Source organism: Arvicola amphibius, chromosome 5, assembly GCF_903992535.2.
Source record: "Arvicola amphibius chromosome 5, mArvAmp1.2, whole genome shotgun sequence".
NCBI lineage: Eukaryota > Metazoa > Chordata > Mammalia > Rodentia > Cricetidae > Arvicola > Arvicola amphibius.
In genome coordinates this window covers 45,030,773-45,046,361 of record NC_052051.1, presented here as the reverse complement: position 1 = coordinate 45,046,361, position 15,589 = coordinate 45,030,773, and the positions used below count along the sequence as shown (strand labels likewise).

At 45.4% G+C, this 15,589-nt stretch overlaps 1 protein-coding gene across 5 annotated transcripts in view; it reads right to left on the bottom strand.

Moving 5' to 3' along the window:
* The window catches only part of Dnaaf9 (dynein axonemal assembly factor 9), a 148,463-nt gene that overhangs the window by 18,450 nt on the left and 114,424 nt on the right, over positions 1 to 15,589 (bottom strand). For all 5 annotated transcript variants that reach the window (XM_038329804.2, XM_038329806.2, XM_038329805.2 and 2 more), the window contains 6 exons: positions 14,708 to 14,806; positions 13,967 to 14,084; positions 11,256 to 11,344; positions 9,735 to 9,893; positions 3,520 to 3,645; positions 1,409 to 1,446 (listed from right to left, as the gene is read on the bottom strand). In XM_038329804.2, coding sequence (XP_038185732.1) covers positions 1,409 to 1,446; positions 3,520 to 3,645; positions 9,735 to 9,893; positions 11,256 to 11,344; positions 13,967 to 14,084; positions 14,708 to 14,806 — 629 coding nt within the window. The remainder of the gene's footprint in view (positions 1 to 1,408; positions 1,447 to 3,519; positions 3,646 to 9,734; positions 9,894 to 11,255; positions 11,345 to 13,966; positions 14,085 to 14,707; positions 14,807 to 15,589) is intronic.

Genomic DNA, 15,589 nt, shown 5'->3' with positions numbered 1-15,589 from the left:
AGGAAGGGTCAAGGAAGGTCAACAAGTTTTTGAAGGTTGATTTGTTTTTGTTTGTTAGTTTTTCAAGACAGGCCTGGGACTTACTAGGTCTGGTTCTACACAGAGATCACCTGCTGTACTAACTCATACTTGACTTCAGTTCTGACCTGTCTATTCAGACATTTCTGTTGAGGTCACCAGTGCCCTTCACACTTGCAAAACCAATGCTTGTTATTTGTTTTGTTGTTAAATTGTACTTCCCTTGAGGTCTCTGCAACATTACATACAACTGATTTTTCTCTGTCTTTGATATTTAAAGTACTGTTCCTTCCCGTTTCATCTTTCAAGCTCCAGGACTTTCCAATCCCCTTCTCATCTCTGGCCTTCTAATCTTTTCAACCCCATGTCTGGATACTGAGTATCTGTCTGGGCCTTTGTCTTTTATCATGGCTTTGAAGCCTAGAACTAAGGATCAGAAAGCCTCCCACATTACCTCCTGTTTCGGTGTCTCTCTTGTGCTTTCTATCTTCAGCTTTCTTAATCCTCTAAACCAGAAATCAGAGGCATTCTAAATATCTCTTTTCCAGTTTCTGCCCCACAACTGGTTTGTCAAAAGGTTCTACTAACCCAACCTCCACAAAACCCGAATCTACTTGGATTAGGCACTAGGGATGGGCCCAAACATTCATTCCATCTTTTTGCTGCTGAAGGCAGGCATCACAGCTTATACTAACCCAGCACTTGGGAGATAGGAGGAGGAGTATCAGGAGTTCAAGGATAGCCTGTGCTACAGTGACTTGTGACTTGAAGCTAGTGACATGAGATTCTGTCTCAGAAAAGCAAAGGGGGACTGCTACTACCTGGTATGCCAAGTCCAATAAGAACATTCCTCCTTGGTCTCCTGCCTGCGCAGCTGCCAGCTCAGCTGTCTGCCAAGACAGCTCTGGTGTGTTGTTTTTGTTGTCCCCATGGACTGGCAAAGGGATCAGCAGGGCACAAGTAGGCTGGGGACATTGAACTGTTTTCTTCTATTGGAAACTTGCTTGCTGTGCTGATTCAGGAAGCTCACCCCCCCCCCCCCCCAAGCATATCCCCAGTCAGCCCTCCACTCCCCGAGGCATATGCCCAGATAGCACTGAGCATCTCAGAACCACTGCCAGGAATTTATAATTTATTCTGCATCTCCAGGACCCTAACAACCTTGCTAACCTAGAGGCTCATCAGTGGCAGGGCCAGGGCAGGAGTGCTGCTGCTGAGTGAGCCAGGGCATCACAAGAAGAGCTCCCGAAGTTGTGTGTCCACCCAGCAGGACACAAGGACCAATTCTGTATGAAGTAGATTCCAGAAAGGTAGCAGCACAGAGAAAAGCCTACTGTATCTGAACAGAATGTGATGGGCACATAAGCAGAAAACAAAACGTACTGCTTACCTTGTGAACACTGGTCAAGACATTTAGGAAAGAGAAACCTAAGGAGAAAAAAAATGTATTTCAAAACCATTTATTTCAGAGTTGTCATTATTTCCCACAAAAGCATGAATCTGACTGATAATGCAAGTGCCAGGTGGTACTAAGCATCGAGAGAACTATAGTTATTCAAAACATTCGCAGTTTTACACTGAAGTTCAGGTCCTATAGAAATTCCTACATGGCAGCTGGGTGGTGGTGGTGTACACCTTTAATCCCAGCACTCAGGAGGCAGATCTCTGTGAGTTCCAGGCCAGCCTGGTCTACAGAATGAGGTCTAGTACAGTCAGAACTATACAGAGAGACAGATTCTGTCTTGAAAAACAAACAAAACAAAACAAAAAGTCAAACAAATAAAAGTTAATTAAAATAAGAAAAAAAAATTTAAATTCCCAACTACTATAATGATCCTCTTAGAGAAGAGAGCTACCACTGATGAGTTTTGTCAAGTTCCCATAAGGATGAGCAACACACAAAAAGTCAGGAATGATTCTGCTGTTATCTATTAGCAGATGAGAAGCGTAGGTGGAGGGTTGGTAAGTAGGCTGAGCATCTTGCCCAAGGCATTCCCTACAGGACTAGGTTTGTCTGGGTCCATAGAGCTCCATGGTTCCCAGATCAGCAAGTCAGATGCTTAGGAACACAGCTTTATTCTTTAATTGATTTCATAAAACAGCAGGACACATGCCATAAGGACCAAATTTGGTAAATCCTACTTTAGGATATTAATTCAGTTTTCTTCCGGACTCTTTCACAATTTTTTTCTGTCTGTCAAGACAGGTTTCTTGGTGTAGCTTTGGAGCCTGTCCTGTAACTCACTCTGTAGACCAGGCTGGCCTGGAACTCACAGCGATCCCCCTGCCTCTGCCTCCCAGTGCTGGGATTAAAGGTGTGTGCCACCACCGCCACTGATGCTTCCTTCTAATCCAACTAAAAGCTATTGAAATTTCTTTTTTTTCTTTTTGAGACAGTGTTCTTGTAGCCTAGGCTGGCTTCTGTATTTAAACATTAATTCAGTTTGGCTTTACTTCTGTATTTAAATAATTATCCTTTACTCCAGTCATATCTTATTAAATCATCTCTGTGGTACACACACGTTGGCACACTCCTTTACTGTTTACTCATTTTTTTTTTTTTTTGGAGCCAGGATCTCTCACTCTGTTGTAGTCCGGGCTAATCACTCTTGAGCACCAACTTAGTCATTAAGTGTTTTTTAATTTGAGACAGAGCCTCACTGTAGCCTAGGCTGGCTTCTAACTAGTGACCCCCCACCCCCCGCTGTGGAACAATCCTTCTGTACACTGTGAAGACATGTTACTCTCACTGTTAATGAAAAGATGATTGGCCAATGACTAGGCAGGATTTTCGGGGCAGAGAGAATGCTGGGGAGAAGGGTGTAGTCCACATACGTGGAACTTTGGGGAAGCACAGAGATGAATAGAAATGGATTAATTTCTACTAATCCATTAAGTTAAAAGAGATAGCTAAAAACAAGCCCAAGCTATTGGCCAAGCATTTATAACAAATATTAACTCTCTGGTTATTTGGGGTAAAGGCTGGTGGGAAAAGAAAGTCTGCCTATATCTGCCTATATCTGTCATCTCTGTCTCTTGAGGGCTGGGATTACAGGTCTTTGGCAGCCATACTTCCAGCAGATTTATTTATTTCTTCTCTCTCTCCTTCTTTCTGTTCCCCTCTATCCTTTTTTACAGTGCTGGGACTGAACCCATGGTCCATTACATTCACCTGGAAAGTCACCAACTCTGAGATGTACCACCCAGCTCACAACAGATCTTTCATGAGCACTTATTATGTACCAAGCATTGAAAAGACATGGACCCTATTCTCACAGAGCTGAATGAAGCCTGTCTTCTATAATCTACTTCACCTTGCTCTGTGCCCTTTTAGGACTTCATACAAAACAGAGTCATGGGGTACTTACTGCATATACCACAGGCTGATGTGTTCCACAAACCAAACCTGTGTAAAGCCTTTCTCAGTCTGGTGGGGAGGGAAAATCACTACAGTTCACTTCAACACCACATCGTGGGCTGGAGGTGGTCTTACGTGTCTACCTGTGCTCCATGTAGCAGCTCAGGGGCTCCACACACACGGTGACAGCACCAATAGTGAAGTAGGACTTGACATTTGGGTCTGGGTGAGTCTGCAAGGCCTGGACAACATCAATGATATCTGTGTAACTAAAGGGAGAAAGCACATGGTTAGCTTCCTGGTTGTGGATACAGAGTAGGAGAAGAGGGGAGCACTGATTGCCTGAGTGGCCGAGGGCTGAAGACCCAAAGTAGAAGGCAGTCACGGAGTTCCTTGGTGATACCCCACTTTATGATTCAGAGTCCCTAGAATCCACAACATGCTTCTTCATTCCCAAATTTTTTCAGTTACCCTTAAGGGGAAGAGTGGGTGGAAGAGCCAGCTTAAGCTGGAGATAAGAAGTCAGCAAACAGGCTCTGGGGCTCTGCGGGCGGGACTGTGTTTTCTAGTCACAACTCAGGAGTCCTGCCAGACTGTGTTTTCTTTAGTTCTGTCCCCTCCCCTCATTTCACAAGGTCATCAGATTTGTCAAATACCATTTCTAGTTCTATCTTCTGCCTGGAACTCCCTCCAATCTGACGTCTTCACTTAGAAGCCAATGTTTGTAGTCCAAACCCTCCCAAGTTCCTGTTATTCTAAGCCCAGGGAAATTGTCCTTCCTCACTGCAAACTTCTCAACACAGAAGCCAGAGGGATACGCTAGGCCCTTTGACAGATCACATCACTTCTCTGCTTGAAATCCTCGAGTGGTTTTCATCTCAGTGCAGAAGCCGAGCCCCTTACCCTGGGCCAGGCAGCCTGTGCCATCTGACCTCTCAGAGCACAGGGGACGCCATTGCTTCTCCCATCCCTTCCCCTGATCCGACCCTCTGGCCTCCTGGGTCTTCTGAGCATGCCAGGCATACATTTGTACACTGCTCCCTCAGGCTGGAATGCTCTTGTCCTCTGGCATCTGCCTGCCTGGCTGGCTTCCTTCAGGTCTCTGCTCAAGTGGCGCTCGGTTGTTTTTTGTGGTGCTGGGGATCGAACTTACAGAATGTTGCATGTGCTAGCTGAGTGCTCCACCACCGAGCTACGTCAAGCGGCACCTTGTGGAGACATCGTGGGCCTTCGCACACTACAATGATGGTAATGCTCCTTGGGGTGCCTTGTATGCCCCCCAGTTTTCCTGCAAAGCACTGGCTGTCAGCTACAGTCCCCTTGTTACTCTGTTCTCTTGTGCGCATCTTCGGTCCCATCTTCCCTCATTCGTCTGCTCACGGTCTCCTCAGTAACGTGCTGTTCAATGTTACAGTCTCTGATGCCTAACGCAATACAGGTCAATAAACTGAACATTTGACCTCCCGCAGAACTTGGGACGACTCTAAAGGGCCTCTTCACCTCACAGAGGACAGCACTGCCCCGAGGGACCTAGACTATTATCCAAAGGTCTGAGTCTATGAGGGAAGTCAGACCTGATGACAGTCTGGCAGATCAGAGGGACCTGCGTCTGTGTGGGCCTTTGGGAGAGCAGTGGGAGCTGGGGGAGTAGGCATAGCCGCCAGGGCTATGTCCTGAGTTCCTAGTCACAGCTCACCTGCAAAAAGGAACTCGGTTTCATCCCAGATTAGATTATTGTCCTCGGTCCTGCCCAACCAACCATCAGAGCCATGGGGAGGACAGGGCTAGGCATGCTCCAGGGGTGTTCACTTATTTATTTTTATTTTATATAGGCTCTCACTGTGTACTCCTATGGTGCGTTGGAACTTGCTACCTAGAACAGGCTGCCCTTGAACTTGTGGAATCCTGCCTCCACCTCCGAAGTGCAAGGATTCCCAGCTTGAGTCACTCTGCCTGGTTTGCTCAAGAAGCCAAGGCTCTACTCCCTGGCGTCTCTTCCTAGGCATGTATGCATACATTCCCAGTGCAGTACTTGGGTAGGCCTGGGTATGGGGTGCCCTACACACTGCAGGCCCTTACAGCAAGCAGCACATTGGAAAATAAAGTATTTTGGACAGGGAAGGATTCCTTTGACTTCAAGGCTAGTATGAGCAAGGTAACAAGTAGGTAGTTAGCCAAGGCTATGGAGCAAGGCCTGTTTTTTTTTTTTTTTTAGATGTATTTATTTTATGTCAAGATGTAAAACTTACAAAAAAGAAGATCCCTTTTATAACTACATCTTTTTCCTTTTCACTTACCATATCCTTAAAAGCTCGGCAACTACAAGTTGATTTTTAAGAGTAAAAGAGCACTCTAGGCCCTGGGGATATAGCTCAGTTGCTAGAGTGGAAGTCACAGGTTCAACTCCCAGCACATATAAACTGGGTTTAAACATGCCTATAATCCCAGCATTTGAGATGTAAATCAAAGTTCACGGTCATCTTCGGCTACATGGTAAGGCTGGCCTGTGAGAAATGAGAGCCTGTCTTAAAACAAGACAAGACCTTTAACTTCATTTTTTTTTTATTTATTTACTTTTTTTTTTTTTTTTATTTATTTACTTTTTGAGACAGGGTTTCTCTGTAGCTTTGGAGCCTGTCCTGGAACTAGCTCTTGTAGACCAGGCTGGTCTCGAACTCACAAAAATCCACCTGCCTCTGCCTCCCGAGTGCTGGGATTAAAGGCGTGCGCCACCACCGCCCGGCTTTAACTTCATTTTTAAAAAAGATTTATTTATTTATTATGTATACAACATTCCTTCCCTGTATGCTTGCATGCCAGAAGAGGGCACCAGATCTCATTATAGATGGTTGTGAGCCACCATGTGGTTGCTGGGAATTGAACTCAGGACCTCTGGAAGAGCAGTCAGTGCTCTTAACCTCTGAGTCATCTCTCCAGCCCCTTTAACTTCATTTTTAAAACAATGTCCTATTCAGTGTCAAAGCTCAAAACTGCTGCTGCCTCTGAGATGGAAAACGAGGGGAAACAGTCACTGTGGAGACTAAGGAGCCCTCTACTCCTACAGTACAATCTTTTCTCCAAAGATATGCTGGTGAGTGGTGGTGGGGGGGGAGCTGGAGAGACGGCTCAGCATTTAAGAGTGCTTGCTGTTCTTCCGGAGGCCCTGAGTCTGAGCCTCACAACTCACACTGTGCAGCTCAGTCATCTCTAACTCTAGCTGCAGAGGATCGGATGCCCTGGCCTCTGTGAACACTAGCATACACATGACATACCTAGATAAACACACACACACACACACACACACACCCCAAAAAACCCCAAAATAACAAAAACCAAAAACCAAGACTGGAGAGATGGCTCAGAGGTTAAGAGCACTTGCTGTTCTTACAGAAGTTGTGGGTTCAGTTCCCAGCACCTACATGGTGATTTAAGATTGTCTCTAACTCCAGTTTCAGGGGAATCTGATGCCTTTGTCTGGTCCCCATATGGGCACTGTATGCATAAGGTATACATAAACACACATGGAAGCAAAACATTAACACACATAAAAAAATCTTAATTAAAAAAAAAAAAACCAGAGGCAAAGTCGGTGGCAATGGCACATACCTTTAATCCCAGCACTTGGGAGGCAGAGGCAGGTAGATCTCTGTGAGTTCAAGACCAGCCTGGTAAACAGAGTGAGTTCCAGGAAAGCTAAGGCTGTTACACAGAGAAATCCTGTCTTGAAAAACAAAAACAGCTGGGTGGTGGTGGCACAAGCCTTTAATCCCAGCACTCGGGAGGCAGAGGCAGGTGGATCTCTTTGAGTTCGAGGCCAACCTGGTCTACAAGAGCTAGTTCCAGGACAGGCTCCAAAGCTACAGAGAAACTCTGTCTCAAAAAACAAACAAACAAACAAAACAACCAAAAACAAACAAATCAGAGATATACTGATGAAAAGAGAAGACAGATTTAAGAAACAAGTCAAGTGTTATGGCGACTATGTGCACTTCTAGCACTCTGTAGGCTGAAGCAGGAGGATCACAATCTGAGGCCAGCCTTGACTATGTAGTATGACCAAAGACAGAGGGATTTTTTTTCTTTTAAGATTATCTATTATTGGGGCTGGAGAGTTGGCTCAGAGGTTAAGAGCACTGGTTACTACTCTTCCAGAGATCCTGAGTTCAATTCCCAGCAACCACATTGGTGGCTACAACCATTTGTATTAGGATCTGATGCCATCTTCTGGCCTGTAGGTATACAATGCAGAGTACATAAAAGATATGTAAATAAATAAAATTTAAAAAATAGAATAAATTAAAAAAACATTTATCTATTATTTATTATGTATACAGTGTTCTGTCTGTGTGTTTGCCTATATTCCAGAAGAAGGCATCAGGTCTTACTATAGATGGTTTTGAGTCACCATGTGGATGCTGGAAATTGAAATCAGGACCTCTGGAAGAACAATCATTGCTCTGAACTTCTGAGCCATCTCTCTAGTCCAGAATCCCTGATATAATGTCTAGTGCCAAGGAGTTGTACAAGCCATAAAGCAGGTTATCTGTTGGCCCTAAAAAATGGGTTAAATCTGTAAGTGCCTTAGTAAAGAGTCACAACATTTAGCTGCTATTTCTTCCTTCCTTTCTTTCCTTCCTTCCTTTCTTCCTTCCTCCTCCCCCCCCCCCTCCTCCTCCTCCTCTTCGTCTTCTTCTTCTTTCTTGAGACTCATATAACTCAGGTTGGCTTCAAACTCATATAGCCAATGGTTGATCTTCCTGCTTCTATCTCCCAAGTGCTGAAATTCTAAGTGTGAGCCATCATGGTTGGGCTTAGCTGTTATTCTGACTTGAGTCCATTAGGATATCTACTGGTGTCCCTCATACCCTGTGGTATGATTGGGTGAATGCTGGGTCTATGCTGCATGAGATGGAAGTAGCTAGAACATCCAACATTTTTACAGACTTGTAGAGTCAGAGATAAGGAGTCAACAAGATTCTCTGAATGAATGGATAATGGAAGTGACTTTAGCTGTGTATACTGACAAACCAGCAAGTTCTCTGCTAGGCCCCCACTCCAGTGACTCAGTTCTGACAAGGGCAGAACAGAAGGTCGTGATTCCCATTCCTCTGACTAGTAGAAGCAACAGAAAACAAGTGTTTCAAGGCCCGAGTCTCCCTTTGATGATTCTTGGCCTAAAGGGCCGACAGAAAGGAAGCTGCAGCAAGGTCTATCAGTGTAGAAAGGTCCCAAGGGTGCACACTGCCACCCGCCTCCTTTCTCAGGACCACCATCCTAGCTCCTCCCAGTCCCATCACTACAACCAGGAGCCCAAACAGAGCTTTGGATCTGGGCTATTCTTAACTGGAAACAGTAATTGTTGCAAGAATAACACAAAGCTTCTTTACAACCATAACACCAGAAACAAGCCCAGCCCCTTCTCTGTTCTCCTGACAACACATTCTTTTCTGGGCCCAGGTGCAAGACATTCCGTGGAGGGCCAGTGAACAGTTCTCTGGAGCAGTGGCACATACTCTGCCAAATCTTTGTTCTGAGCTGGGAAATGGCTCAGTGGGTGAAAGCATTTGCTCTGCAAGCATGAAGATGTGAATCTGAAAAGACACGGCTATGCCCACCTGTACCCCAGTGCTGTGAGAGACAGAGACAGGAGCCGCTAGCCTAGCTCCAGTGTCAGTGAAAGATGTTGACTCAAAGGAGTAAGACAGAGATACAGCAAGGGCATACGATGCAAAGACATCCTATGCCTTCTTCTGGCTCTATGTGTGAACACACAGGGTGCACACTCATACATATACAACTATAACACACACACACACACACACACACACACACACGGGCAGAGACCCATCTTCCCTCTGACAATAATGGTATTTATAGGGACTTCAGGGTCTACAGTCACAGCTACAGGTATAAAGCAGGCTCCCTGCTCAACTATACTATGTGTATTTCTCACTATGGGTCCCAGGAAAGTCTTCTGGGATAGCCACTGGAGAACAGGGAGGTGGGTAGGGCTTACAGACTAAGTAGGGATAGGAGCCACATCTGCAATTCCAAAAGAGGAAGGAGTGAGACAGATGAGGCTCCCATACCTAGATGGCAAGCTTTAAAGACTATTATTAATCATTCTATAAATTACTGGAGAATCTTTACCAGATTCCCTAATTCCTCACATCTTGGGGATATTACATTATGGAAGTCAGATTTTGTGTATGTAGCTATCAGCTAACCTTAACCACAGTATGGCCACAGTATCCTGGCCTTTCTGAGGAGTGTGGCTAGCATCAGGGCACATAAAAAGTAACAATAATGACAAGGTCCCCATCCTCACTTCCATTCCAGGCCTCCATCGCTCACTCACCCTTGTAATACCACCAGCAGTCTGGTCTTCTTGCGGATGTAAGCTGACTGTCGGGCAGAGCGGTTCTGCTGGGCCTCCAGGGCACTGGAAAGGTATTTTTGGAAGTGGGCAGCATGGAAACATTCAGAGCTGTCCATGATCTGGCGGTATACCATCCACCTGGAAGCAGCAAAGGTAACTTAGCATAAGGCTACATATGGCCCGCTCATAGAAAGCTCAGTCATGGATTTGAATATGACCAGTAGTCATAAAGCAGATATGCTTCCAATTACTCTATGGAGAGAAAGCTATTGTGGCACCACAGGAAAAGACAGATCTTTGGATCTATTGTAGGAAATCTCCTTCCACCAGGAAAAAAGACAAAGTAACGTATGGTTAGAAGGCCTCAGACGTGAGAGACTTCTGCCCTGGCAGTAATTTCCTGAGTGAAATGGCTTTAGTTTCATGCTTGGTAAAACTAGTAAGAAATGGGCAAGGTCAAGAACTCAGAATGTTTTAGAAAAGAGCCAGAAATGGTGGCACATGCCAGTAATGCCAGCATTCAAGAAACTGAAGCAGAGAACTTCCAATGAATTTGAGGCCACCATCTCAGAGAGACAGAGGCACAGGAGTGGAGAGGGAGCAGGAGAAGGAAAGGGAGAGGGAGAAAGAGACATGAGAAAGAAAGGAGGGAGAAGGAGTGATGGAGGAGAGTTATCTGTCTATGTTACTTTTATTGGTTAATTAATAAAGAAAACTGCCTTGGCCCTTTAAGAGAACAGAAAATTAGGTAGGCGGAGTAGACAGAACAGAATGCTGGGTAGCAGGAATGGGGAGATGCTTCAGGCAGTCGCCATAGTGAGTCTCCATGTTTCTCCTCTCCGAGATGGACGCAGGTTAAGATCTCTCCTGGTAAGCCACACCTCGTGGTGCTACACGGATTACTAAATATGGGTTAAAGGAAGATGTGAAAATTAACCAATAAGAGGCTACAGATAATGGGCCAGGCAGTGTTTTAAAAGAATACAGTTTCCGTGTAATTATTTTGGGTAAAGCTAGCCGGGTGGCGGGACACAGCCCCGCCACTCCTTCTACAAGGGAGGAGATAGAGGGGGAAAGGGATAGGAAGGGAGGGAGGGAGGGAGGGAGGGAGGGAGGGAGGGAGGGAGGGGGAGAGAGAGAGAGAGAGAGAGAGAGAGAGAGAGAGAGAGAGAGAGAAGCACACACAAGCTGGGTGTGGTGGCTCGTGCCTGTAGCCTAGCACTTGGAAGGTGGAGGCAGAGGGATCAAGAACTCAAGGTCATCCTCAGCTACAGCAAATTCAAGGAAAGCCCAAACTACACGAGACTATCCCCCAAATAATAATGTTTATAGGACAAAATCACTAGATGTGAGGTGAACACTTACTGAACAAGGCACTAAGCACACGGTATCTAATGAGAAGACAGATGACTGTTGTGCCAATAATGCCATGCTAAATGTCAGTAGATGGTCCAGGAACACAACCTCTTTCCCCAAAGCAAAAGTAGAAGCCATACTAACCTGCCGTACTCCTTATGTAGAGTGACCAGGAAAGCACAGAGCTTGTTAGCATGACAGCCAGGGAGACCAGTTACAATGCTGATGATGACCTACATGAAAGAAATGTCATGTGGGTTTCTAGTTCGACTACAGAACACTGTGTAAGACGTAATGAAATCCAGTCTCCAGAGCAAGACTTTGTGTGTTTGAAGTTCAGCACCACTACTCACTAGCTCCTTGGATAATAAGGTCTACTGTCCTGGGTAGGGTTTTTTTTTCTTTTCTTTTTTCCTGTTTTTTTTTTTTTCTTTTTGTTAATCTGACAGGAGCTAGAGTCAAATGGTAAGAGGTACTCAACTGAAAAAAATGCCTCCATTAGACTGGCCTGTAGGCAAGTCTGTGGGACATTTTCTTGATTGCAAATTGTTAAAAGGCTCAGCTACCGGGGTGGCTCATCCCTGGACAGGTGGTCCTGGGTTACATGAGAAAGCAGGCTGACTGGTCTACAGAGCGAGTTCCAGGAAAGGCTCCAGAGCTACACAGAGAAACCCTGTCTCGAAACAAACAAAAAGAAAGCAGGTTGAGTAAGCATGGGAAGTAAGCAAGCCAGTAAGCAGCACTCCCATGGCCTCTGCATCAGATCCTGCCTCCAGATCCCTGCCAACTTCCCTCAGTGATGGAGTGTGTCCTGAGAGAGGAAAGCTGAAATAAACCCTTTTCTCCTCAAGTTGTTTCTGGTCATGGTATTTTATCACAGCTCTAGAACACAAGCTAAGATACCTACTTACCTTACAGAGTAGGTGTGAAGAAGGTTCATGAATTCCACTTATGTAAGTAGTAAACAAATTTCTATGAACATTTGTAACTGTATCACTTAAAATATTAAGCATTTAGAGAGCCTAACTTTCTTATGACCACAGACCTCTAGTACAGGAGACACTTAGGGATAGTACATTTGCTACATTTTTAGTGAGCAGAAAAAAAGTCTGGGAAAACAATGTCCATCTGCAGTGGTGTGGAAACTGCTGAGCAGTGGAGCTATCTTGAAGATGCTTCTGCGGGGCTGTCTGTGGTGACTCAGAACTCCCGGGTATGATAAGCTCTCTGAAAGCCTCTCATGGAGGAAAGGGGAAGAACCATACCAATGGTCCTAGCTCCATTACACTAGCACATAATACTAGCTCAGGTAGACAAGTCTAAGGTCATTTAAGGAATTTACTGAATGAGGAAGACTAGCAGAGGAGGACAAGACTCATGCACTTGCAGATTTATTACAATGGCAAGGCCTAGAAAGGCCAGTCTACAGGATACCTTCTTTTCCTATTGAGAAAAAGTTTTACTCTATAGCCCAAGTTGGCCTAGAACTCTATGCCACCCAGAACGGTTTCAAAACTGCAGTGATCCTCCTGTCTCGGTCTCCTGAACACTAGGACAGGCCTGTGTTATGTTTTGTACCAGGGGAGACCATCAAGACAGCCCGTCACAGATCGTGTGCACTAACGCTGGGCTTGACATCTGGCAGCAGCTGCTTGTGTGAGCACAGAGACAGCTGCTGATCTCTTTTCTTTTGTGGAAACCCACAAACCCAAGCTCTCTTTCATCCCATGACCAAGGCTTCTATGTCCCTTTGGGTTTCCTGCAAGTACTAATGTAATTCACACTGTGTTCTCCCTCCTACCCCAGCATTTCCCGTCTTGCTCCCTACTCTTCAGTGCTACCTCTCAGTTCCTTAAATTACATGTGCACAGTCAAATATTTCCTTTTTGTAAAAAGCAACATTAGAGTTTATACAGAAAAGACTTTAACAGATTTAAGCACAAATGGAAAGAGAAAGAGAAACATCTACGGTACACACCCAAGATCATGGGTGTGGGATTATTCATTTATTTATTTTATGTGTATGTGTGTTTTGACTGCATACATGTTGGCATACCATGTGTGTGCAGTGCCCTTGGAAGCAAGAATTCCCTGAAACTGGAGTTATAAGCCACTGCGAGCGGTGGTGCTGGGAATCACACCCAGTTGCTCTACAAGGACAGCCAGAGTTCCCAACTGCTGAGCTGTCTCTTCAGTTCCGGATGTGGGCTTCTTAAGATCCACCCAGCCAGGTACTCTTACTTAAAGGCCAGTACAATAGCACTTTTTAAATAAAATAGCTCAAGGCAGGCATCTGTTTCCTTTATCCTCTTATCTGGAAGAACTGTCCAAAGGAAAAACGGAGTGTTCTAATTGCATAGTGCTATTTCCTTGAGTAGATGAGCATGTTTTAGACTTGCACAGGAAGAAACTATGATATGCAGCTTCCAGAGGAATGGAGGGCAGTCAAGTGAGGGAAATGGAGCACATTAAGGTCTATTCTGAAGAAGAAAATGCTGAGTGTCACCTCACTCTGTCGATTACAGCATGGGCAGCCTTCCTCTTATTAACAACATAATGTGTCATCCAATGCTAGGTTAAATCACTGTCACAACCAGAAAGAAGCGAGAGCTTGAGAACACACAGCAGAGTTTAAAAGACCTGGAGACGCAGGAGGGCAAGGCACGATGTTAGGGTTGGCCACTGTCTTGGGGTCTGGCCTGACAGTCATTCTACAAAGACGGTTTCATGTATACAATTATCAGTATTCACGGAGGTGGACACACTTCTGAAGGACTCCACCTGCGCTCCTGTGAACTGATACAGGCTTGCCGATTCTCCTGCTGTAAATTCTCAGCATGTCTGGTGAACTCTACCTTGTCACTTTCTAATCCGTGAGCAGGGCTGATTTCAGTTTGCTGCAGCAGGCCTGAAAGATGGGTCCGCATCACAGGCTCCTGACCAATGCTGCCGACAGCAAAATGCTGGAGAAACCTAGAAAAACAAAGACAACTGTCACATCACTGTCACCAGCTTTGCTTGACATGTCAACTCACATTAGCGATTTCTTACCCAAGTGCTAGTAAGCCTTAAAAAGATTTTTTTTCCAGGCCAGGTGATGGTAGTACACACTTTTAATCCCAGCTTTCAGGAGGCAGAGATCTCTGAGGTTGAGGCCAGCATGGACTACAGATCGAATTCCAGGACAGCCAGGATTACACAGTGAAACCCTGTCTCAAAAACAAACAAACAAACAAACAAACAAACAAAAAACAAAAAAGGGGAGAGGGTTGGCGCTGGAGAGATGGCTCAGCAGTTAAGAGCACTGATTACTTTTCCAGAGGACTGGGGTTCAATTCTCAGCAACCACATGGCAGCTAACAACTGTCTGTAACTCTAAGATCTGACATCCTCACACACGGACATACATGCAGGCAAAACAATGCATATAAAATAGAATAAATTTAAAAATTAAATTAAGGAGAAAGTCTTTCATGAAAGTGTACGTGGCATGACACGACCCCCCCTTTCAGGTCTGTAAGTAGCTCTGTGTAACGGAGCTGAGGAAGGACCAAGAGTAAACATCTCCACATCTCCACCAGATGCACAGAACTCACCGCTCCAGCTCGGGGAGTCTGGCTGCCAGCAGCCTCGTAGAGCTCCATTCATCTGCAGGATGGCTCAGGGCACTGAAGAGCTTCTGTGCACAGGAGTGCCTGTAACACCAAAGGCTCAGATTAGTGCTACAGCTCCCACAGCAAAGGCACCTTACACAACTAGTTCTGAGGCCTCTAAGCCAGAGAATTTAACAGCACCAACACTTCCAAATTAAACACCCCACAGCCTTAAGCAAAATAAGGTATCAGGCATGACAACTGGCATGCTCACATAGGAAGGTTGGCCTCTTTTTTTTTGACAGTGGTCTCAGGTTTTAGTTATCAGTGGTAGTGATTTGAACGAGATGTCCCCCATAGTCATGACCATGTGAATACTTAGCCCCTAGCTGGAGGCTGTCTGGGGAGAACAGGGAAGTGTGGCCTCCTGGAGAGGGAATGTCTGTTCTCTCTGCCTCCTGTCTGTGGTTTTGAGATGTGTGAGCTCTCAGCTGCTGTTCCAGCCATCCGCTGCCTCCATTCCACCATCATGGACTCTTTAGCCCAAATAAATTCTTCTTCCTAAATAAACTACTCTGGCCATGTTATCACAGCAGCAGAAACCTAGATAAAACATCAGTGAATTTCCTCCTCTCCCTCTATTCTCCCCAGGGTCTCATGTAGCCCAGGCTAGCCTCTAACTTGTTATATAGCTGAGCATGATTCTGAATTTCTGATCTTCCTGCCTCTAATTCGCAAATACTGGGATCCCAGGAATATGCCCCCATGCCTGGTTTATGCTGGTTGGGATCAAACCTATCTTGCATGCTAGGCAAGTGCTCTTCTAATGGAGCCACCCGCATCCCCAGCTTGGCTATCATCTGTCCGGCTGTTTCCCCAAGCACA